This window comes from Platichthys flesus, chromosome 12 (assembly GCF_949316205.1).
Source record: "Platichthys flesus chromosome 12, fPlaFle2.1, whole genome shotgun sequence".
In the NCBI taxonomy this organism is placed as follows: domain Eukaryota; kingdom Metazoa; phylum Chordata; class Actinopteri; order Pleuronectiformes; family Pleuronectidae; genus Platichthys; species Platichthys flesus.
The window spans coordinates 13,923,350-13,948,723 of record NC_084956.1 but is presented as its reverse complement, the minus strand read 5'-3'; the positions used below and the strand labels follow the sequence as shown (position 1 = coordinate 13,948,723).

The 25,374-nt window shown below is 43.4% G+C and overlaps 2 protein-coding genes across 2 annotated transcripts; both read left to right on the top strand.

The window, feature by feature from the left end:
- The first annotated feature begins 287 nt into the window (after positions 1–287).
- On the top strand, positions 288–13,640 carry ppp1r21 (protein phosphatase 1, regulatory subunit 21). The gene is made up of 22 exons (XM_062400921.1): positions 288–936; positions 2,399–2,467; positions 2,747–2,893; positions 3,098–3,199; positions 3,321–3,485; positions 3,580–3,638; positions 4,117–4,211; positions 4,450–4,502; positions 4,654–4,803; positions 4,926–5,027; positions 5,106–5,194; positions 5,278–5,414; positions 5,546–5,638; positions 7,091–7,218; positions 7,814–7,963; positions 8,137–8,229; positions 9,026–9,280; positions 10,421–10,456; positions 10,561–10,677; positions 11,283–11,381; positions 11,478–11,606; positions 12,191–13,640. Exons 1-22 carry the CDS (start codon positions 877–879, stop codon positions 12,218–12,220), a joined length of 2,358 nt encoding a protein of 785 aa, XP_062256905.1. The 5' UTR covers positions 288–876; the 3' UTR covers positions 12,221–13,640.
- A 1,862-nt stretch (positions 13,641–15,502) lies between these two features.
- LOC133966119 (stonin-1) lies at positions 15,503–24,538 on the top strand. Its single transcript, XM_062400879.1, has 4 exons — positions 15,503–15,667; positions 20,592–22,535; positions 22,702–22,904; positions 22,997–24,538. Exons 2-4 carry the CDS (start codon positions 20,681–20,683, stop codon positions 23,060–23,062), a joined length of 2,124 nt encoding a protein of 707 aa, XP_062256863.1. The 5' UTR covers positions 15,503–15,667; positions 20,592–20,680; the 3' UTR covers positions 23,063–24,538.
- Positions 24,539–25,374: the final 836 nt, after the last annotated feature.

Sequence of the window (25,374 nt, the reverse complement as noted above, 5' to 3'; positions counted from 1 at the left end):
TCCAATGCAATTACAATTCTTACATTCAAACTGTTAATAATGTAAAAGTACGTACTTAAAGTTATTATCAAAAAGTTATTAGAGTATTAATAACTCATTATGCAAAATTGTCAATTGTCTCATCAATTTATAAAAATGTGTTAGTTGAATATTGCTTTTAATTCCTTAACTAGTTTAATAGTCAATAGACAATATCGATCGCTCCTTTTAGAGATCTTCAAACACTAGAGGGCGCCCTGTTTAGTCCTGCCCACCACTTCCTATTTTGTGACCTTTGACATCTGTGCTGGTGTCAGCTCGGCTCCCTCTGTCAGGAGGAGGATTCTGCGGGTTGGAGAATGGAGTCACTCCTTCACATGAATGGGTTATTAAAGCTTTTTCAGTAGCTACAGCAACAGCTACACCTCCTCTCTTTGAGGATTAACGGAGGCGGCCGGTTTCACGGCTGCTGTCAGGAAACACGGGGCTAGCTTAGCTGGACTTGTTTTGCTACATAGCCAGTTAGCTCTTGGCTAGTCGGTTAGCTAGCTGCCTGTCACCGCTAACTTGAAAAGGCAGTGCTTTCATCGCTGTGCTCAGGAAACCGGCGTGAATCACATGTCCAGCGAGGGCTTCTCTCCCCGGGAGACTCCGGGAACGAGTCACTGTCACAATGTGTCCGAGCTCAGTGTCACCGAGTAACGGAACAAGCCTCCGATAAGTAGCTCGTTATACTGGGGTAGCTCGGTAGACATAGCTCTAGCTCAGCACCGTCCACACCTCAGGCAGCGGAGCACAGTGAGAGGACTGTCAGGCTTTGGTTTAGACGAGCTAACGGGACCAGCATCAGCTAATCGAGGATAACCAGCATAGGACGAGATACCGTGTCCCAGGACCATGGCGAACGTCACAGACCTGCAGACCAAATACAGCAAGCTGGCACAGGAGTACTCCAAGGTAAGACTCACAACTGCCACTGCTCCTGTCATGGGGACAAGGTAACGCTGGCTGTCAGCGATGAGCAGGGAGGAGGACGCAGGGTGCCCATGTGCTGTTAGCATTAGCCACCCCTTTAACGAGTGAAGACAGTGACAGATGTCAGTGATAGATCAGTGCTGGGGACATTACTAATTCATAAATCACACCTGATTGTGGTCAAGCAGTTTGAGTGTCGAGGTGTTGACTCACTTTCACGATCTTTGTGGTCATTTGTGTCATGGAGGCTGTAAACTAGGTCGTTGTGTTGCTTTACTCTGAGGGGTTCTAATGCTAAATGTCACGCTCCATTAAAGTAAAGTAGATGGAGAAGACAATGACACTAGACATGGTTCAGTAACACAAACTTCAGCCTTTAAGCCTTAAAGTAGATCAGTTAGAACTTATTAAATGATGCCTGGTTACAGTTTGTAAGGTGTAAAGTGTAAGTCTGTATTCATACAGTGCTCAACAGATCAGTTTTTCCATCCGTCCCCTCACACACATTCTGACAGTGGATTTATGTGCAGCACCTTCTTCATCACACACTGCCAGCACAGCTGTCAGGGCAATTTGGGTTTAGTATCTAACCCAAGGACACTTGCAGGATGAGGGAGTATGCTGTCTGGGATCGAACTAGTGACCTGTGGTTAATGAATGAACCACTCGCTCCCCTGAGCCACAGCCGCATATTGAGGCACATGAGTCTACAGTGTACTGATAAAGGCAATGTGAGATCAGATTAAATATGTTGTGGTTATAACTGCTGTCGTTTCTTGATTAGTAAAATTCAAACCTGCTGGACCCACATTTAGATGCCATCTCATTCACTCACAGCGTTTGGCGATATGGGAAAAAATTATATCAGGATAAAATTGTCCTTCTCGCTGTGTTTACACAACATAAACGCAAGATATGATTGCTGTTTGCTACTGAGGATGATTATGTTGTGATACTTTTGATAATTGTTATTGCCCAGCCTGACTCATTCATAAACTTAACTGGTTTAATGTTGTAAATACCAGTCACTCTTGTCACATTTCAAGTTGACAGTGAAAACAGTAAAGCCTGTAATTTCTCCAGTGTGCCCTTTGTTTCTGTGTCAGCTGACAGCACAGGGAGTGTGTGCTGCTTCCTGTTCTGCTCTGATCCCCGTTTACCAACCACCTACTTCCTGCACAGAAAGTGCTGACTGTGCAACTGTCTCACATGCTGCAACTGTGGTAAACAGCCACAGAGTAAAAAACCTTGACTTTTACCTATTTTGGTGCAGATTAGGATTAAAAAACAGTGATTACCCATATGCATATAACCACAATTTTCTCCGTGTAATGGAAACGTGAATACATATCACAAAGTGCCTTTCCATCTCAAGCCGGATCACTGATCATGATTTATATTGTATTTATGTCATATCTGAACAGTTGTGTTTGTCTTTCCACAGCTCCGTGCCCAGAATCAGGTGCTGAAGAAGGGAGTGGTAGATGAACAGGCCAACTCTGTCTCGCTAAAGGTAGTATGAGCAGAGCCATGGATAATTGCTGTAAACACCTACATAATCATATTTGCTGAACATATTCAGAGGGCCACCTAATTTGACTGTACTTGTTGCTAGGGTGCTCTTAGTTATGTTACACTTACACATGCAAACTTTACCTCCTCTTTTTTTTTCAATCTCAGCAGACTCCATTTTCTGCAGCACTTACTGAAAATTGTTAGTAAAAAGAAGACATGCAGACATGTTAAATGCAACATGTGTTTCTCACGTGACACTTTTTATTTCTTTCACCAGGAGCAGCTGAAGCAGAGGGACCAGAGCCTGAGGAAACAGGAGCAGGAGATGGACAGTCTCAGCTTCAGGAACCAACAACTAGCCAAGAGGGTGGAGCTGCTGCAAGAGGAGCTAACCACCAGAGAAGCCAAGGGCAAAAAGGGGAAGGTGATCATGAGGGGAAATATAAGCATGTAGCTAGTGTGGTATAGAGGGTACAGGATGTACTCTGTCCTTTTTGTAATGGACATGCAAATGAATTTGATAGCGCAGACATTAGCTTTAAGAGTGATATTTGAAATTAACAAGCTCTGTAATGATGAAGATCAAACGCTAATGTTTGTGGAGCTAATGTAGCTGTAATTTCTGCAGAGTAAAGGAGACTCTCCCTCACAGCACGGCCTGCAGACACAGAGTGTATTTGATGAGGACCTGCAGAAGAAGATAGTAGAAAATGAGCGACTTCATATCCAAGTAAGAAACCCTGCTGTGTTAACAATTGTCCATCATTGTTCTGCACACACAATGTTTAAAGTGAATGCACCGGGGATAGCAGTGCATGTGATGGCTCTGTGCTCTGCTGTACACTCATTAGTTTTATGAAGCAGATGAGCAGCATAGGAGGCAGGAGGCTGAGCTGAGCACACGACTCCAGGAGCTGGAGAAAGACTCTGATCAGCACCAGGCTGTTGTGGAAGGACTCACCACTAAGTACATGGAAAATATCGAGCGGCTGCAGAGCGACAAGGCGCGTTTAGAGGTGAGGATCCGCAGGACGAGGATGAAGTACGTGATATCCAGTTCGTTTTCTCTGACATTCATTCAAATGAGTGTATTTTCTTTTTTTCCCAAAGGTGAAAGCACAGACTCTGGAGAGGGAAGCAAAAGAGTGCAGAATGCGAACAGAAGAGTGGTACATCTACTTTTTATTATCACCAGACGCTCTCAAATATGTGTTTGTATTTTTTTTTTACAGCACATCAACAACGGTGTCATCTCTTAAAACCCCAAAACTCTCTGTCACGTGCTAGAAGTGTCATTCACTCTGACATTTGCATTCTCTGATACAGCACAGTGTATGTCTGAAAGCAGCTAATGATGTTAACTACTTCTGCAATAAATGTAGAGTTACAGTATACGTAAACTACATGCGACGGGTGGAAACATAACACAATTAACACCTCTGTATCGATGTTGATATAATCTTGGTATTGATAAGAAACTAGCACCCCTTAATTTTTTTATTTTGATTATTGACTTCCACACACATTAGCTACACATAAATTACATGAACCTTGATCTTACTTTTTTGCCTATTGTAGTTATGACTCAGTGCTATTCGTTGAAAAGCGTCACCTATTTGTTCTATTATTTTCGGTCTGTGTCTCCAGTCAGCAGCAGCTGAGGCGGTGCCAGTCGGAGCTGAACAAACAGGTGAAACAGAGCAGCAGTGTTATCCAGGAGAAAGTGCCCTTCAATGACACCAGTGAGTATCACTCGGGCAAAAACAACCTGCTACGGAGCAGACCACTATTTGAGAACACTGATGTCTGTGTCCCTGATACTTAACAACATTCTGCCCAGGAGTAAACTGTGTAATGCTACACCACACAAGATTGCACAGGAGGAGGCAGGAGGCTAAACCATTTATATCTGTCGAGTCAATAAAGTTCAGGGCCGAGGATCTGCTCTGGTTTTAAATGCTTTTCAATCTCGTCCTGCAGAATTTAGTGACTACAACAGCCTCAATGTTCCACCCCACAATCGACGGCACCAGGTGAGTGAGAGATCAAACTAAAGATTAGTCATACAGAGCCTGTAATTGTATATTTATACAGCATTCATTTGAGTCATGTTTATAAAGACATAAACACAATTCATAAAGCTTTATGACTTAATATATTTTGTGTGTTCTTCTGTGGATACAGCTTAAGTCCCGGGATGTGGCAGGTCAGGCTTTGAGCTTCATTCAGGACCTGGTCGCTGCTCTGTTGAACTTCCACTCGTACACCGAGCAGAGAGTTCACATCTATCCCCTGGACTCCTCCATTGAGCCCATCTCCCCGCTGAACCAGAAGGTGAGGCTACCACACCACATGAGACATAAAGACAACTTCTGTCTGGAATAAAGTTAGGACTGCTTCTGCATGTGGAGTAGTATTCAATGACACCTGGAGGCTTTATTTTTCTCTTTACCCAGTTTTCTCAGTACCTTCATGAGAATGCAGCCTATGTGCGCCCCCTGGAGGACAGCTTCCTGCAGTTACACCAAAGCATCACAGAGGACACTGTCACAGTATTGGTGAGTGGTTTTTAGATGGGAACATTGTGTTACTTGTTTTTTTTAAACACTAATCGTGGTTTTTGTTGTGACTTGAAGGAGACTGTGGTGAAGCTGAAGACCTTTGCTGATAATTTCTCCTCGTACACCCACTTCCTGCAAAAGATCCTTCCCTACCAGCTGAAAAGGTCAGCCCTGCATGGGTTTGTTAGGGATAAAGAAATGCAGTGGTGGAAGCCGCTCTGACGAATCTCTACTCTTTTCCTTTCAGCCTTGAAGAAGAGAGTGCGGCGACTCTTAGTACTGCTGCTCTCACTGCGAAAAACCAGGAGCTGCAGAGCGACATGAAGAGAATTACATCTGTGTTTGATAAACTGAAGAACTACATTAACCTTTTGGCCTTACCCAGTATGTTATTTTTCTCAGCTGTTTTTGCCTGAAAGCTCCTTAACTGTAATATTTATCTTCAAATACAAGTCAAAAATGTTAATACCGAATTTGCTAAGACCGAATGGCTTACTCTCTGCACTGTGTCTCAGGTGTTCAGCAGGACGCCATGCCACAGAGCAGCACCTCCGCTGTCTTCACCCAGCTGGCCGCCTGCCTACACAGTCTCCACGATGCCATTAAAGGTGAGCCACTTTTCACCCACAGTCATTCACGACCAGCACAACATACACACATCTTCTGTGTTCACAACAATACACCACCTGCCCAGTGGTTGTGGACTAAATATCCAGAAGCTTTAGTGTACTGTGAACTTTGGCAGTGTGGTGTAGGGGTGTCACGATACCAAAAATTCAATAGTCGGTGCCAATACCAGTAAAATAACCCGATTCTCGATGCCAATTTCGATACCACGGTAAAAAAACGCCTCACATCATCCTCCAGAGCATGGGTCGGCGACCTGCAGCTCCGGAGCCGTATGCGGCTCTTCAGCCCCTATGCAGTGGCTCCCTGTGCAGTGTTGTGCATAATTTTCGCTAACTGCGAACTTAACCAATCAGTTTTCATATGTTGAACGTGAGTGAAAGTCACGTTCACGTTCATTTTTTTAAATCATCATCGTATCAAGCCTTCATGAAATACCAGGAGCGGGCGATGTGTGTGTGTGTGCGCGTGCGCTCCGAGATAGAGACTGTGTCTCTGAGCGAGTGAGCGGGGAGCGGAGCACACAGTGAGATCACAGCTCGTTCACGTGAAGCAGTCGCTCACTGACTGACCGGCTGCTTCTTATCAGTGGAAACAGTGAAAACACTGAGTTTCTCTGGTCTCAGCTGCTCAGAGATCAGCGCAGCAGCTCCAGAAGAGGCGCAGCACCGATGCTAACAGCTGGCATCGGTGCTCACGGTTCTTACGGTGCTACAAATAAATGGGCATCGTCTGTGTTTTGTTATTTTAGTATCGAAAGGTATTGGTTCTCGTGACATCCCTAGTGTGGTGACACTGCTGTGCTCTACAGTCAGTCACATTTTGGAACAGACAACAATTTATTGTGTTTATTTAGTTAGTTACTTTGTCTGTTATTGATTGTGGCTAAATTTATCTACGGATTCCAAAAATTGCTATGTCAAATTTGGTGCATTTTGGACACACGAAACGTTCAATATTAATACACTCTGAATAAACATGCGACTAATGCTCTGCAGTAGCATGTTGATGTCGATCACAACACAGCGCATTCACAGCAGCAGCAATAACAACTGATTGTCGAATTTGGACTTGTGCGTGCTGAGTTGAGCTTCACTGAACTTCACTGAATAAACAGGTGAACAACTCTTTGTGCAGCAGCAGTGGCTTCAGGGCTCTGTGGAATGAGCCTAGCTGCAGGTCTTTACTTGCTGAACTCCGTTATACTTGAAGGTCACTTTTACAGATACAGAAAGAAAAACTGCAACCATAATCCTCACAGGTCAAGCAAGCAGCCCATTCTAAACCAGCATGTAAGGCCACTTCTTATGGGCGGTGCGCTAGCTTACACAAAACCTGCTGTTTTACACAATGAAAAAATATCAAATGGTGAAGTTCATTCAAGGAAAATATGCTCTGTTAATGCCTCTCCTGTTTCCTTCTTGTGTTTCCAGAGATGTCAAAGCACTACAACCAGAAGGCCGGCTTAGAGCAGGAGCTCCCCACCATCACCCAGAAGCTTTGCACCACCTCAGAGTGTCTGCTGGGATCTCTGGGCTCGCTGACCAGCAGCACTGGCAAGGTACAGCCAACAGAGGGCAGGCAGCCGCCAGGTTTATGTTTCCTTTGCTGCGCGTTCAGTCAATGTGTGCGTCCTTTGATTGCTCTAATTCATAAAGGCTTAATTGCAAATCGCAGTGAATTTTCCCTGCAACTGGATTATGTTGGTGAATTGCCACCAATGTGATAACGCAGAATGGCGGGACTCAGGTGGGCAGCAGTGAGATGTTCAAATATACCGTCCAAATCACAGTTTGTACAGCTGCTCCCCAGTCAGAGTAAAGGGATTAAATGATTTCTCTTTGCGAATCAAGTTAACTGTTGGCTGATGTGTGCGTGCTGATGGGAGGCACAGTTCGGTGGGTTGCAGTGCTGAATAACACGCTGGCATGGGATGTGTGGAGTGAGCTGCATTTTGTGAGAGATCCTCTCTGCTGGAAAAAGCTTAATAGCTCAGATGTTTATGACCACGGACACTCGGTGGTGGAATCACTTCTCTGCTGTAAACACACCAGTTAACGCTGAGCATCTGCACTGAGAAACACAATAATGAATTAGCGTTTTGTTCTCTTTTCTTAGAATTAAAAAACGATAATATTATCACTGTCTTGTTGCAGATCGCCACTTTCTTCAGCAACAACTTGGACTTCTTCACATCCTCAGGCTACAGTCCGAGAACCAGCACACAAGCCCTCAACCCCTTACAAGCGGAGAGTATGTTGGCCAACAAAAAGAAAGCAGCCGCTTATATTCAAGCGATCAAAAAGGTTTGTATGCGTCTAAATCTGTTGAGCATACCCAGGTCTCGGCTGGTGACAGTAAAAGCCCACAGATTTCTGCCCACTGCTGTTACAAGGAAAGCTTCAGTGCCTCTTAAAACACTCTTTTATGAAAATGTCCATCTGGTTTTATTTCACCAATTTATTGTTTCTTAATTCAGCCCAGGCCACAGACCGTTGCATACAAAGAAGCCCTGACAAACCGTCGTGTACTCACCAGTTCCACCGAGAGCAGAGAGGGTCTCACTCAACAGGTATGACACTCGACCCTCAAACTTCTCAAACATCCTATTTCTGTTTAGAATTTATTCATTTGAAGATTTTGCGTTTAAGCTTTTAGGGGGTTACATCCGTCAAAGAGCAGTGTTTTGTGGGCAATATAACCTTGAATGAGTCATTGTGCTGGTGTTGTAATAACGCAGAGATAAAGTCAAAATGGTTCCACATGCAGTTATGTTTATTGTCGCTAAATTTTACAATGAGGCACATGAAGATTTATGAACAAATGAAATGTAAAAAAAAAAATGGAAATGGCAGAACTCCAACATCAACAGTTGTCTGAAATCATTTAAGGTGTGGAACAGTTGGTCATAAAGCACAGAAATGAACAGAAATCTGGGTCGTGCATTGACAAAATGTGATTTTTCAGATGCGCTGCAGAAAGTCGTTCATTAAAGAGCGGCTGTGAAGATTTGAGAAACTTGGACCCGAGTGTGTTCATATTCTGTCCTCAGAGAGTTTAGTGTCCTTTTTCCGTTTTCCTTTGGTCGATATTGCCCTTATTAAATTTCAGTACCAAGGTTACTATCACAACCACAAAGTCATGAAATTAATCTATAAAGTTTGAGCTTGTTGGGTTTCTGCTACTAAATGTAGTTTTTCAAAGTCTTTAGATCAGATTAAGTTGTAAAACGTGTGTGCGGTTTGTTAAATAGTTTTCCTCACTCCCTCCTAAACACTGTTGGCCTTTCACTCCTCCCAACCTCTGCTCAGTCCTCTTCCAAAATGCTCACTGTCCACTCCTTTCCTCTCCCCGCCGGCCTCCTGCAGGTGATGCAGAGCCAGGAGAAGATCGCTCGGCTGGAGCAGGAGAAGGAGCACTGGCTCCTGGAGGCCCAGCTGGGGAAGGTGCGGTTGGAAAAAGAGAACCAGCGCATTGCGGACCTGGAAGTGCAGCTCGCGGCGGCTCTAGGGGGAAGTCCAAACTCTCTGACAGCTGCAGCCAGCACGCTGGCGCAGAGCCACGAGGAAGCGGAGATGGAGCAGAAAGCGTCAGGGAAAGAGGCTACGCTGTGCACCAGCCTGGTACAGTCACTCTGCTTTGCCTGTTGTTCACTTCTTCACTTGCATAGGAACATTTTCAGGCTGTGTCACCGGCGTCTGATTTGCTTAAACAAAGGGAGTATTATCATTCTTTTCTTGTGGCTCCCCCGCTTTACAAGTTTTTGCTCCAGAACAGAAGAATACTGTTGTTTATTCAAGTCGATGCAGAGTTCACAACCCAGAGCTGTTTGTCTCACTCGTCTTTTTACTACTTGTGGATTATTTTGGTTTGGGATCAGGGCTTTCAACAATGCTCAAAGATATTTTACAGGATTAGAAACAACAGAACGCATATAAAAACTATGATTATATAACATACATCATAAAAACATTTAGATAGAAGATATAATAAAACATTAAAAATAGTTCTGGAAAGGTGGGTTTTATTGAAGTGTTTTAAAGGTGAGAAAGATTCTGTTGCCCCAGGTCCGATGTTTGGTCCTGAGTTGAGGTGAGAGGAGGTTGCCCTCAGAGGAGCGAAGGCTACAGGAGGGGGGGTGGTGGTGCAGCATGTCAAGCCGTTTTCAGAAATTAACTCCGGAAAATGACTGCACGATTGGGTCTAGACTTTCTCCGGATTTTGCCTTTCACATATGAACAATGCAGCAAGAGAGCCTCCAGTCCAACGTGTTTATAACAACACAGAAATCTCAGGTGAGGGGTGGTGCAGCAGGCAGAGGCAGGACGTAATAATTCTGCGGCAGATATCACATGTTTTTGTTGACATCAACACTCTTGAAACCTTCTTCAGTTTGTTCAACATGTATGCCACTGCTTCTCCAGATGCTTTTCCCAGGGGACTGGCAGGAGAAAGCCTGAAGATCGTCAGGAGCATCTCACTCAGAGATTTGCGTTCTAGCATACAGCCCCTTCCGAGAATGTCAGGAGATTATCCGGAGTTCAGTGTATGTGTGAAAGCAGCGACAGTGAGCTAGAATGGGGGTTTGGTATTTGTGAGTGAGCAGAAGGACTTTGAATTGGATCCACTGTGGGAAAGGGCACCAGATACATTTCCGAAGGACGGGTGTGGGTGGTTTGACCCAGCAGTTTTAGAGACCTGTCTGTGGACATCTGATCTATGATTTGCTCTCTGACACTGTGATTTAAAATGTTGTTTTCCAGGTCGGCATGCTGTGCACCACATCTACAGTTGAACAAGTGAGTTGTCCTACACTCACCCAATGAACAGACTTCCCAAAATATACGAGTTTGGTTTCCCGAGAAGCATCTAATCTCGGTGGATGTTGTGTCTGTGTTTGCAGGCGGGAGACGAGGAGTCCAGGGAGCAGCTGATAAAGACTCACTACATGGTCCGAGTGGGAGAGCTCACCACCCAGCTGCAGATCTCCGACAGTAAAGCTGTGCACTTCCACTCTGAGGTGAAGCTCTTACTCCAGTGCTTTTATTAACTGCATCCTAAAGCAAAGACCTCTTGATCGCACACAGCCTTTCTCACCTCACATGTAATCCGGAAAGTGGTATGGAAACTTATAACCTCCTCTAAACTTTTAGTGCTGAACAGTCACCTCCCTCATGTCTTCCTTTCTATAAATACAACTATAACACAATTTTATGTCTGCCTCTGTAATGGAGAAACAGAAACGGAAGTTAACCTTGTTCTTCTTTTATTCTCTCATAATTCCCAAGTTACACATTCATTTTTTCTGACAAACTGAGGCCTAATATTTTTAGTATTGCGCGGAAGCTTGATCTGAATTTAGATACTTGTCTAAGTGACTTCCTGTGGCATTGTGACTAACTGGCATGTCCGTCATCCTCATTTTGTATCGTAGCAACAGGAAAGCGCCTGATCTTGAGTCTGTGTCTCAGGTATTAAACTGTCACTTTTTCCCAGTGTGCATTCTTGACACTGTCCTAAAATAGATGCATTTACCACTGAATTATTTGTTGCAGCTTTTCTCTAAATTCTGCGAGAAACGCATCGGGGGAAAGCAGACGCTAACTTGGTTTTTGTTCTTCCTAGTGTCGCGCTTTGGCCAAGAGATTAACCATCGCAGAGAAATCGCGTGAGACACTGAGCGAGGAGGTCAAGGTGGCAAATCAAAACATCACACGCTTGCAGGTAAGATGGAGTCACTTTGCCAAAGAGCTTCCAGTCTAAGTATAGACATCAGCCTCCCTCCTCCCTCGTATTGTAACTGTGTCTCCTGTCATCCAGGATGAGCTGACTACGACTAAGAGGAGCTACGAGGACCAGCTCAGCATGATGAGCGACCACCTCTGCAGCATGAACGAGACTTTGAGCAAGCAGAGGGAGGAAATCGACACGCTCAAACTGGGCAGCAAGGTAGGCACAGACTTATTACCTATTATTTCTGCTTTTATTCCCTTTTTGAATTCAAGTTCCTTCTCTCAGGTTCGTGTCGAGCGGCCCCTTACTTTCACTCTGTGTAATTTTATCTTAACGGCCCATAACTAAAGAGCAGTGATTAAACAAATCATCTTCAAAGAGTGTGAAGGATAGTTTCAGCAAAATGCGACGTCGTAAAGTTCCTGTCAGTTGAGAGGTGACCCGGGAGGTCAGCTGTGGTGTGTGGTGGTTGCTCGTGGGTCTAATGGGATAAGCACCTGCACGAACCATCTGAAAAAGTCATTAAGTTCAAGCTGCCGAAACGGAGAGGCCTTTTTAAAGCGAGCGTGTTCCTGCTTGTCACACACACACACAGCTGCATGTTGGGAAGTTGCAGGACAGAACACGTTTGGTGACAATTTCCTCTTGAAGTCCAGAAACCAGACTCAGCATGTCTTTCGAATTTCGAGGGAAAATGCGATCATACCAGTTTACTGCCCTTGAACGCAGCACAGTGCTTTTAATCCTAACCCTGGATGTGTGAACTGAGTCGTATGCTATTTGTTTTTGTTTCCTTTTAGGGAAATGCCAAAAAAAACAAAGGTCGCTAGAGCTACCCTCGGAACTCTGGCTCCAATTGATGTCACAAAGGTCACCTTGAGTGATGAGCTGGACTGTGGAGCCTCCCGGCAGCGTCCTGGTACCAACACAACCACTGTCTCCAAACCACAGGACGGCCACATGAGCCTCAGATTCCTCTGCTGTCGGACAGTGGCAGTACAAGTGAGCTGCATGGAGGCTGCAACACGTCTGACTGAAGAAGCTTCTGTTTTCCCCCTTTTCCTTGACACAGCACCAGTTATAACAAACACATGATTCGCTGAAAAATATCTGACATTTTCTGAAACTGCACCGGAAGCGGCTACTTGACCTTTTGGACCACGCAGAGTGGGAGAGAAACTGCTGAAACAAGGACAGAGGAAGATAAACAGCTGACAACAGGAGAAGTTGTTCACTGATGTCAAGACTTGAAGACCAAACCCTGTCGAATGTTGGTGTTGCTGTATGTGTGTTGTGTCATTTTGTGACTGTGGCACCAGGCTTTACAACATGTTGGTACTGTTTCACGCTTACATTTTTTCTTTTTATCAAATTTGAGAGTATTGATTAAAAGCCTTGTTTCTACAGACAGCAAAATACCCCTTATAACACAAACGAACATCATGAGCGTCAATGAAGAAGGGCTTTAAAACCTGAATACACAAATGACAAAGACACACTTGAATGAATTCTACATTTTGGAAACATTTCAATCCTCTCGAGGAGGTGAACAAAAAAAAGAAGTCTGCCCTGAAGCTCTGATTAATGGTTTCTACTGAGACAGAAAGAGTGAGATGGGCAGGTTGAAGCTCGTAAAACGGTGTCAGTCTGTCTCTGTCTCTGTGAAGTCACTCTGTATCAAGTATTTTTATCACCAAAGTAAGTGTGGATGTGCAACGGTGAGGCCACGGTCTCTACATTCTTGTTGTGATATGTATGGCTAAAAAGGGTTAATATGAATATACACTCAATTCAAATCATGATATAATTGTCCTGTATAATTTTTGCAAAATATATATAAAAGGCATTTATTCAGAGGTCACAAATCTTTATTTTAACATAAAATTGGGAAAACTAAATCTGCATTAATTTATCTGAACAAGCCTGATTCCTGGTTGTGTCGTACAGGAGTCAACACAGTGCTGCTTGGGCAACCCGATTCATGAGTCATGGCAAAGTGCAGTGAACATTTGCAGTAAGAGAGAACGTCTCCGGCCTGTAGTGACAGGAGACTGCTGAAAGAAAAAAAAAAAGCCCAGCAGTGATGATGACTATTCAAACCTTCTCAACCTGCCAGCAAAACTCTTAATCACCCAGATTTACCAACACAGCCCTGAACTGATAAAAGAATACTTGATTCTCACAGTGTAACCCATTGCAAAGCACATTTAAATATGTGTCAGATAATAAAGAGCTTGCTCAACACTAAAACGCGTCTTTGTTTTTAGATATAACTGCTCAGCAATGAAGCTGACCTAACTTTTCATGCAGCATTTTGGGGAGTTGGGGGAGACTGGGATTTTGAATTGCCTATCATTTTAAAAAACACCCTGTAACACACCCTCACCACTGGGAATTGAGGCCGCACCATTAAACATGACATATGAGAAGTGGAGGATTACTGTTTGATGCCGTCACTTTGTTTTGGAAGGGAGAACGTGTCATTTTAGTTGAATTTATGATGCTTTCATGTACTGTTGGTTTTCAGCTGGAGAGGCCGAAGTACTAAAAAGTAGTAAAAACTACCATTTGTTTGTACACTGAAGAGATACAGGCAAATCAACTGAAAAAACAACTTTACAAAACTCTTTGTTTTATTTTACATCCAAGAAGCACATGTGTCTGCATAAGTGTTATTATTACACATAAATGAGACATGGAGGATGGTGGAACAGAGACCCACCCGAATGTCCTGCCTGAAAAAGCGTGTAGTTACATCTTTAATGCAGGACAGACTTTGAAGTAGTTTAGTGTATCTTAAGTTAACATGATGAAATGCCGAGTGGTTACTGATATTCTTTATCATATATGGACTATTTCATTTTTTTATTATACTCTTTTATTCACTGTTGCTAACAGACATTAGGGGTAGAGCAGGGTGCCTTCAGTCTGTGGACCGAGATGAACATGTCTTCTTCATGTGTCTTAGGTTAAGTTGTAGCAGAGGACAACAACATACAAACCGCAGGAGAAGTCCCCACCAAATCAAATTGATGATAACGATTAATAATGATCATTTTTATTTCACCATATCGGACTGAGATATTGACTTCACAGTCTTGGGTGCTGATTTCCATCATGGCAACAACTTTCATAGAATCACTGTCTCTTAAGCATTTGGTCTACAAAACAGAATCACACATTTTGTTGCTGCAATGCTTTGTATCGCGCCGAACTACAGAGCTTTTATTTTGAATAGATGTGAAACTTGGGTCTGAAGATTGTGTGGATTGCTCAACTGACCTCTGAAATAGCTGACATTCAGTGTATGAACTAACACCAGCACCGTCCAATCTTTGTGAGTAAACCATATACATGAACATTTAAATTCAGTTTTTTTAATGAAAAACAAATCGTGTAAATCGTATCGTATAAAATCGTGATTTTAGATAAACCAGGTAGGATGAATACAAAGTTTGTTAACTTCACTCTGCACCATAAACGGTTTATAAAAAGCTCTAAACACAACGTCCAGCACACAAACAACAAAAAGTGACAGTCTACTGCAGAACTGTTTGATGAGGACTCACTAATGACAAGGAATAATTCTGAAGAGACTCAGGAGCTTTAACACAGGACAAGAGCAGAACATTCCAAACAGGCAGCTTTTACTTTTGTATTAATATTTAACATACTGCTTGTCCAAATCGCACCAGATTTGACACTGCACTTCCCTCATCCACTAAATATACACAGGCCAGGTGTGAGGACGATTAGATAAACAACAGTCAGACAGATGTTGGTTGAATTAGTAGGTTGATGATGGTAAAAGGCTTTTTTTCTGGTCTTTTTTTAAAATTATTTTTAATCCGGCCAAATCCTGATCTTAAATCAAAGCACGTGTGATATGTAACATTTAATTCCCAACAATGCTGACACAACCAACGGGACTGTAATTGTTTTTTTAATTACCTCTAATCACTCAGCCTAAAGGTTTGTGTTTGTTGTGTGTTGTCTCCAGTTGTTGTCAATGTGCGCGCCCAATATCCGGATTGAGAGATTTCCTACAGTCCTGAAGGCAGCAGCAGCAGGAGCAGCAGTGTGTTCATTCCTGCAGTGTCCCGTGTGTGAGTGTGTGTTCGTGTGTGTCCGTGTGATTGTGTGCGTGTAGTCGGGAGGGGAATCTCTGTTAAAACTCGCAGGATTTACTCTCTGCCATTTTGGAGCAAACCGGCGGACATCAGGAGCGGAGCCGAGGAGTCATGACCTGGACCAGTGAACTTCGTCTGTGACTCCGTGTGAGTTTCTCTTCGTGTCTTTTTAAATGAACTCCATGTTAGAAACTCCGGGTTTGGGACAAAGTGGACGTGGACTCGGGTTTGTTGTCAGTGGTCGGCCCGGTCGCTGGCGCATGTTTGTGCGTCTCCCCGCAAAATAAAAGTGCGACCGGAGTTTTAAAAACGCCGAGCGACAAGTTAGCATCCAAACAGCGGCGCTGAGCGGAGCTGCCCGGCGGGGAACCGGGAACTCGGGGACCGGGGGACACGGACCCGAGGCCCGGCTGTGAGGAGGGTGACAGCACGCTGCTTGTGTTGGCTTTCTCCAGGAGTAACAAGGGGGGGGGGAAACAAATGTTGTTGTTTACCCGGCGACTGGCGTGTGAGTCCGGCATTAGTGGCCCCGCACCGTGGGTGTGGAGCAACAACCAGAAGGATTTATTCACACATGACCCACTCTCTCTTCAATGGTAGTGTGATGTGCTGAAAACTTCTCTGTGCAGCTTTTCTCATGGAGTTTGGCAGGAAACCACACTGTCACGGACCAGCTCCGAAGCTGACACCGGTCATTTGAAGGGAAACTGTTTGTTCCACAGGGTTTTGTTTACGTTTGGCTCCAATGTAGTGTGACAGTAGCGAGGGTGGAGAATAGCGGACTGTCATAAAGTTTGCTAACATTAGCTAACGTTTAGCCATGTTCACTGCTGGCTCATGCTGCCACCAGCCAAGATACAGCAGAGGAAACCCAGTGTTTTAAATGGTGTGTTTTGTTGTTTAGGAAGTTTTTGTGAAGTTTTTGTGTAGCTTGACTACAAGACCAAAGTCTCGTTGTGAGATTACTCTGAAACACACATCTATGCAAGTGTGTGTTTTCCATGAGTCAGTGACTTTATGCCTGAACGACTGAGGTCAACATTAGATCCAGAGCGATATGACCGATATTGTGGAGAAACTTTAGACCTTATCAAACCCTCACGACAGGATGTGTGTTTAACCACAAACTTGATGATGAATAACCGTAAATACAGTCCAAAGTTTAAGAGATCTCTATTGTCTCTGTGCAAATGAAACTTTGTGTGAAATAAGCCTGTAGATGTTCAATCGGTTACGTATATTAAACCTAAAAGAAAGAAACAAAGTAACATGTTAAAGCTTGGAGTGGAAAAACACAATACAAATTTTAAAAATATGTATATCTAAATACAGAGAAAGTCAACGTTACTGAAATGACAAATTACATAAATGAGTAATCTAGTTATTCATGTGAAATGTAAACAGATGCTAGAATTGTTTTTTGTATCCTGTTAAATTGTTCATACGTACTTAAAGTCGATTCCAAGAAGTCGGCAAAAGGCTCAAATCATTTGGTTTTATCGGGTAACAGATTTATCTGTCGGGAAATAACTTGTATTTGATAAAGACTCGCTGAGCAAACAGTGGATAAGTGTGTTAAACACTTGCCTGACAGATTTACACAAACAAACATCTCTCATTCATTCACTCCAGCTCATGTGTTTTTCCAGTCTCGATTTTCGGAAGTGGAACAAATCTCTACAGCGAATGCCGGGAGTCCTGTAATGAATCTATATTGATTATCTTACATAATATTGATCCATTTAGAGTGTTTTTAGTGTGCGGGAGACCAAACAAAACAGGCAGCTACTTACTTAATTTCCCTTCGGGGATGAAAAAAGTAATCAGCTGCACCCAGTTCTCTGTTGTGTTTAAAGGGAGGCCACCGCTCACTTTGCAGCGTGGAAGTGTGTCCTCTCATTTTCAGCTCTGCACTTTACATGACATGGTCATTGTGGTGATAACAGTAGAACACTCCTATCAAAGTAAACAAGAGGACGTCTCATTTTGTTTTTTTTCTTCTTAGAGTGTTTAAAAATCTAGTGCAAGTGTGAAGTAAATATCCGGAGGATCCAACAGAAACTGGTCTCGTTTCATCAGGAAGCATCTGTTCGCTAAGTTTAAGTTCAAATGTGTGTTTGTGTGTCTGTGCATGCGTGTGTGTGTGTGAGTGAGCAGGAGTTTTATCCTTGAACCTCAACAGTTTCCTCTGAAGTCATCAAAAACAAAGTGATCCATCATTAATTGAGATCATATTACATAGTTTTGTTCCTGATTCAGACAGTTTCATTTCCCGACTGTTGTTCCTTTTTGTGGATTTCACTGTCTCTGAGTTTGGAATAAGTTCTCACGATATTCCAGATGAATCCACGAAGCAGTTTTGAAGGGCTCGCAAATTAAAGTGCTGACTTTGCTCTCCGACAGACAACAAATGCACCTCTTTGGCAACGTATGATGACTCAGTTTGACCCAGTGATTGTTATAATTTAGTTACTTCAGACTTTAAGCTGTCGTCCATGAGGTGTGCGGGTGATTTTGCCTACACCAGGTATGGCAAGTGCAGTCATTAGTCTAAGTATAGTAATAATCAGTCAGTGAAGAGGAACCTGAGATACTCATGGGATAAGCCTACTGTTTGTTTTTAATTACTGTGCTGCAATTTGACCTGGAACAAACCTGCACAGTGTTTGGGAGAGAAACTTGAATTCTTGTGAGAAGTCTTCATATTTTAGGTTATTTATAATTATAAAAGTAATTCCTCATGTTTATACAGTTCCTTTTTGAGGGTTAGTTCAAAATGAATGTCATTCCTTACCCCCTATTTCAGTCTTTGTCTTTGTTTAGTTTGACGGTGATGAATAACCAGACGCAGCAGAATATATGAACTCACATTACATTGCATTTATATAAAGTGACATTAAGATAATATTTGTTGTCAGTTCACACGGATATAGCGGGCTGGTATTTCCTGTGTGCGACGCTGCTGGTCCCAGAGGAATGCGTGGAATGTATTCTTTTGTCCTCTGTAGATTTAGCAGCTTCTCATTTCTGCACGGGCAGTGCTGCAGGGCCCGGGAAGAGACGAGCGACCGGGAATCAGTCTGAGAGTATGTTCAGTACCCACCCACCCCCGCGAAGAGCTCATACTTCTCTGTGCCCGTCGCTTTGAACCAAAGCAGAGGGATTCTTTGTGACGGGATGGGAGGGATGAACTTGTGGAAACGTCTGAGTGCCGCCACAAACATCCTCTCATTACAAAGATGTTCTCCGGCGTTTGAAGACTTGTCAATCCACCACCCTGAACCAGAGCCCCCACTTCCCTGTTTATTTATAGCTTAGAGGAACTTGCCACTGGATGTGTCCGTCATGCAATCACATGGCTGTGATCTTGGAGGGAGGAGGGCGGTTGTAATTGAGGCTGCCTGCTTTCAATTATTTTTCATTTTTTTCACGGGGACATGAGGCTTTCGCATCTTGAAAGTGGCTTCTCTGAAGCTTCAGAGCCAGATGTTAGTGAGAGGACATCAAAAGACAGATTGTGATCGAGTAGCAGGACAATTATCTGAGGGATCATCCTGACTACCACCAGTCTCCAGTAATATTCCCACACTTTTTCATCAGTGAAAACCTGTATTGAACTATGTTCTGCAGATCTAATATCACACCGGCGGAAACCATTCATTTTCCAGCAGCGCCTTACAAGTTTAGCAGCTCTGTACCCTTTGTGAAGCGCGGCGCTGCACCAGCTGTTGTGCCACATTATACCTGCGTCTCAAAGCCAACCTCATGCTGATAAATTAGGCAGAATCTTTGTAACATCTCTCACTTGCATTTCCGAGCTGGCTTTTGATGAAATGGCTTCTCTCACCTGCATTTTAGAGCAGGCTTGCAATGAAATATTTAGATTATCCTCATTTCAAAGTGCAGTATATATAAAATGCAATATACAACTTTCGAACTCCCAAAACCTAGCAACTTATTACTTGCCCCCAGGTGAACAGCACGAATGGAGAGCAAAAGAGGCAGAGAAAATTGATGAAATGCATCGGCTATTGGCTTCTTATTTGATCTGCCTACATATGCAGATTAATTAATAATGGAGATTAACCAAATTGTCATCTGGACCTAAAACACCTAAGTATCACTGTTTGTGTGGATAGACGTTTGACTGTGGGGATTTAATTAAAAAATAACTACTTGAACTGTAAACAGTGTGGACCCTTGGCCTGTAAGTCTGCTGTCTTTGCCAAAAGTCCCAAAATACTGTCCGTTGCCCTGAGAGTCTAATTTGTCATTCGAAGATGGCCAGTGGGCTCTGAGATTGTAAACACAATTACAGTGGGAACATGGCAATGTTTCATTTGCCTCACCCATTTCAATTCAACTTAATTTGTAATGCGCCTAATCACAACATACATTATCTGGAGACTCTCAACATGGTAGGCTTGAGACCTCACAGTATTATAGAGAATTATAATATTAAGCTCACATATCAAATTAGTGTTATATAAACACACTTGTGTAAATTACAGCCTGTTTTACACCACTGCTGCAAAATCAGGAAAAACAAGAAAGGGATAATTAAAAAATCCCAGAAGCCCTCTATCTCTGCAGGCTTATTTCTCACTCTATAGCTAAAAGATGACACTGCCCAAACTGTTGTGATCGAGAACTTGCCAGACAGCTCAGTTTATAAATGTGTGCATGAGAGATTCTCCAGAAACTTAAAAAAAAAGTACAAAGGGGAAGTGTCTGTGGTGGGACAGGGAAAGATCCCCTGCTGCGTCTCTGAACTGCGGAGTGCCTGCTTCAGCTTCCACTCAATTCCACATCATTTGAACTTTAGGTAATTGTAGTGTTAACAGATATGAACTTGTTCCAGGGCTTCAAGGTCAGTCTCTCATTAAGCTTTCATGGAGTACATTAAGGAAATATGTTTTATTTATACCCCCAAGAGCTCTCTTTTCTACCGACAGCATAAGCTGACCTGTTCATACTTTCAAGTTGAGAACTGATCCGTTTTAAAATGCTACATTTGGAATATCTTCAGTTATTTCATTGTTTTCTAACTCTCTAATGTGTTCTCTTACAGAAGGGACGTTTTTGGAAGTGCGGGATAATTAATCCAGCAAAGGAGGAGGTGTTTTTTTTTTTGGGACCGGACACCAGTCATCTACAGCCATGTGTTCTACCAATCATTCAAACTGGGTCACGTTTGAAGATGACAACACACCCCTCTCCTCACCTCAGAAGCCCCTACAGGCACCAGGCCTTATCAAAGCCTCTGTACCGCGTCCCAATGGCCTGAAATTAGTGCTTCCTCCAATCAGAGACACTTCCTGGAGCTTCAGTCCTTCCCTGGAATCTCCTCAAAGCCACTCAAGTCTTAGTGGAAGTTCCTCTGTACCATGTAGCACACCCTTTAGCACTCCTGTAAGTGGGGCACCTAGCAGTGTGTCCCCGCTTCCCTCCAACACATGGGAAAAGAACGACTTCCTCCGGCTTTTGTCCAGCGCTTCGACCACTTCTGCCCCTTCTCCTGCACCAGAGACCTTAAATCAAACCTCAGATGGACCAAGACCATTTCCTTCTTTCCAGGGGAACTCAGGACACTATAACCCTTTCTGGGATGGATCTAGACACAGTGCAGATGTGGACAGTTCCTCTTCTGACTCAGAATGTGACAACAGCCTACCACGTTTCTTTATTCGGACCAAAGACGGCCAGGAGCCTCCACGTGACCAGCTCCAGAGCTCCTTCTCCTATGTTTGCCACAAACTAGAAGGCTTACGAGCACAAACGGACAATGAAATTGACACTGAAAAAGATGGGGAGAGGCGTCTAAGTTGCACAACTGAGGTGTTAAGGGAGGACTCATCTCATTTTGTTCCTCGGGGTCTGTATCGCACACAGAAGAGAGACGGCTGGTCTGTCATGCTCAGGATCCCTGAAAAAAAGAACCGTATGTCCTCTCGACAGTGGGGGCCGATCTACCTCCGCCTGTTGCAGGGTGGTGTGCTGCAAATGTACTATGAGAAAGGGCTAGAGAAGCCATACAAGGAGTTCCAGCTTCTCCCACAGTTTAGGCTCTCGGACCTTAAACTCGAAAGCTACGGCGAGCCCCGCAAAGTCCTCGCAGTCAAGGTGGAGCATTTCTCCTACGTAGAAAAGAAACGCTATCACCCGAAGTTGGAGGTTAGTCATGAGGCAGAGGTGGAGCAGCTTCTCAAGTTCGGCTCCACGGTGCACGAGGACATAGAGGACCTGGTAGTCACCATGGAAGAGGAAATCTTTAAACTGTGTGTACACCATCAGCAGAGGCGGCACTACGAGGAGCAGGAGCTGTCATTGCAGATCACTGATCATATCTGGGTACAACTGGATAAGTCGGGAGGAGTCATAGAGCGGACAGGATTCACCCAGATTCACTGCCTTGCTTTTCTGAATGGAATAGGGGATTGTTTTCTTGCCCTTAATGATCTCGGGCTACTGCGCTCTAACTCCAGCTACGGGTCGGACGAGGGCAGCGAACTCTGGATGGAGATTGCCGACTGTCATTTCCACAAATGTGTGAATGAGACAGAGTTTTTGAGGTCCCGACTGGTAAAGTTCTCGCCTCCTGACGCGTGCCGAGTGGAGCTGATGCGGTACAAGACGACCACTCTGGGTTGCACAGAAATTCCTTTCTCAATCAAAGCTGTGGTCACAGTTCAAGGTGCCTATGTGGAGCTCCAGGCCTTCCTCAACATGTCGGCAAGCTTCCTCTCGTCTGTACGGGGGTCTGAACGGTACCCACTGTGTGAGAATGTAGTGATCCGCGTGCCGGTGCCAGGCGACTGGGTCAAGGTGACACAGACGGTGGCCTTGCTGCGACAGAGGTCACTGAAAGCCCGTATGAACAGAAACGCCTGCTTGGGCTCTGTCAGCAGCACAGACTCGCAACCTGTCATGCAGGTGTCCATCGGCACTGTCAAGTATGAGAATGTATATTCAGCCATCGTGTGGAGGATCGAGAGGCTGCCAGCTAAAAATATGGGTAACGCATTTCTGAGAGATACATTCTAGCCTCCCTGCCCCACAGCCTAAAAAATCTGTTTGTCATTAGCTACCTGGCCCCGGTTAGTTGTGCATATTCACAGTATGTTTGCCTCTTAGTGGCGTAACACTCTAACTACAAGTGACCTTTGTTTTCTTTTTTGCAGCAGTGGATCATCCCCATTCCTTCTCCTGCAAGCTAGAGCTGGGATCTGATCAGGAGATCCCGAATGACTGGTACCCGTTCGTCACGATGGAATGTGAAATAATGGGAGCAGTGGTGTCACAGACCAGGGTGAAGTCTCTGGGCACTGCGAACGACATCCAGCCGCAGAAACATCTGACCAGCTGGACACGCTATCACTGTCAGGTAAGATGTTTAAAGAGAAGGAAAATTATGTCTCTTGTGTCAATGCATGCGCCAATCTTTATGTATGACTTACTTCATGTTGTGTTTTTTAGGTGGAAGTGGAGAAGAAATGGATCGAAACAGAGCCAGAGAGGCAGTCTGGCTGTATGACACAGTGAGGATTAGAGAAGCTCTGAAGACGACGTTATCCTTTTGGTCTACGACATTTCCCACAATCGTTTTGTTCGTCAAAAGGGATAACAACAAAAAAAAAACAAGAACAACAGGGTGATGAGGGACTTTCTGCTTATATCCGGTGTCGCATTCGTCTAATTACACATAGCCTGGTAATCCATTTTGTATCCTTTTCATTGAGACTGAATTAGTCTAGACCTAATCAAAACTTTAACATTGTCATTTTACCTAGCACTTTACATGTAATAGATTAATTAATTGTAAGATTACAGTTTATATGAGTACTGTATATAAGCTTGCATTTGCATCATCTGCACTGCTCTCCAGAATGATTGGCAACAAAGGTTTGCCAAACAGACTGAATGAGATAAAAGGCATCAGTAATGAGAAATATTCACTGTGTGTTTAGAAAAACAAATTGCCAGCAGAGGTTTAGGGTGTGGCATGACCTAGTTACAAACAAGTTCATTTAGGTACGACTCCTATGTTTCTACTAAATAAAAAATTTTCAGAAGACACGTTTACATGGAAACCAATATTTCATCATTTACCATATTCAGACAATAGTCTGAATTAGACTTTGCCATGTACAAAATGTTTGGAATTACCTTTACCTGAATAAGATCATACTTGGGACATATGAAGCATTCTAACCTTGCTCGCATTATAAAGACAACAAGCAGTAGGACGAAATGTTGACAGGAGTCAAAATCAGACCAGGCTCAGTAACGTGTAAATGACGATATAAATAAAGTATTCTATTAGCAACTCATAAACATCATAATGATAGTAATGTCCTATTCAGGATAAAGTTAAGTCAGAATATTGCTCTCCATGTAAACAGTAGTAGCATGATAGTTTTGATTAATGTGCCTTAAGAGTCAGTAACTTGAGACACACACACAAGTTAATAAAAGTTTTGCCAAACTGCAAGTTCATTGGATACAAAATAATTAAATATTTCGAAGGGTAACTATTTAGCTTTTGCCAAATATACACAAAGTGCACTTACAAATTGAAACAGTTATCCAGACATTAACAAGACTGATTAACCTGCAGTATGTCCCACCTTTTGAGTGGTTTTAGTAAAAGTGTTCATAGTAGCAGCTATACACAAATGTTACTGTGCAAAAATTCTATGCAAGATAGGATTCTGATATAATTACTGTGGGTTAGGATTTTTTTTTTTTTCTTCACATGAATACAACTCATTACTTTGGTTGCTTACCTCGAGCTGACCGTTGATTTTATACCAAGGTTGTATCTCTGGAGAACTGTTATTTAAACAAATCAAATCTTTATTATGTGATCTTTCTGCTCTGGGTTGTGAATAGGTTGAATGGAAAAAAAGTGGTGAAAGTTTGTGGTGAAAAACAAGGCCTTTCATTGATGACATGTATGTATGAGGTACCTGGCTTCAGCTGGATATTATGTACATCAAGATAAAAAATTGCAATAAACCTGTATGACTCCTGGTACTTCTTCACAGATGTTGTCAAGACTGGAATAAAGTGTCCTGCTCTCACTCCCTCTACTGAAACGTTAAAAACTTTAATACCTTCTTAAACTAAGTCACAAAGCATTAATTGCATCTTGGAATGTGGCAAAACGCATAAAATGAATGTCCATGTCTATCTTAAGGGTCGGCATGGTTGTACAGTGGTTAACACTAGTCAAGGTTCTTGCCCAAAATGAATAGATTAGGGTTAGATTAATTGGTGACTCTAAATTGCCAGTTAGTGTGAACATGAATGTGAATGGTCTCTGTGTGTTGGCCCCATTTCTCACCTAATGTCAACCAGGATTGACCATTATGGGATTGGCTACAACAAAGATACTTCATGATAACTGGAACTGGTTATGATCTGGGGTGTGATCTGTTGGGTGTGAAAAGGTCTTTAAACACAGTCCTATCAACTTTTGTTTCACTAGTCAAAATTATATGTTTGGCCATGACTGCAGATTCTTTTTTAGTAAGTTGTAACTGATCATCACAGTGTCTTGTGTTTGTGGGTGTAATTGACTGGTTACTTCCACATCGTGCTGGCTCTGTGAAGCTCTATTAAGGATAATATATTAAGTGTCATTTTCTTATATACTCCAAGTGAAGCCTCTCTCTCAGTCCACTTGAGCTTTTTCTTATATACTCCAAGCGAAGCCTCTCTCTCAGTCCACTTGAGCTTTCTTTCAATGTGCGCCCTGATGGTTTCAGCGGCTGCAGTAACAACAGTGCCATGTGGTGCCGCTGCTCTTCAGCCTCGGCACTCACCCTCATCAGAGGAGTCAGCCCACGGCG

Excerpts from the sequence above, each read along its gene's own strand:
- ppp1r21 (XM_062400921.1), top strand. The coding sequence starts at position 877 with ATGGCGAACGTCACAGACCTGCAGACCAAATACAGCAAGCTGGCACAG. Across the intron at positions 3,486-3,579 it reads GCGACAAGGCGCGTTTAGAG|GTGAAAGCACAGACTCTGGA; the intron begins GTGAGGATCCGC and ends TTTTTCCCAAAG. Across the intron at positions 4,503-4,653 it reads CCCACAATCGACGGCACCAG|CTTAAGTCCCGGGATGTGGC; the intron begins GTGAGTGAGAGA and ends CTGTGGATACAG.
- LOC133966119 (XM_062400879.1), top strand. The coding sequence starts at position 20,681 with ATGTGTTCTACCAATCATTCAAACTGGGTCACGTTTGAAGATGACAAC. Across the intron at positions 22,536-22,701 it reads GCTGCCAGCTAAAAATATGG|CAGTGGATCATCCCCATTCC; the intron begins GTAACGCATTTC and ends TCTTTTTTGCAG. Across the intron at positions 22,905-22,996 it reads GGACACGCTATCACTGTCAG|GTGGAAGTGGAGAAGAAATG; the intron begins GTAAGATGTTTA and ends TGTGTTTTTTAG.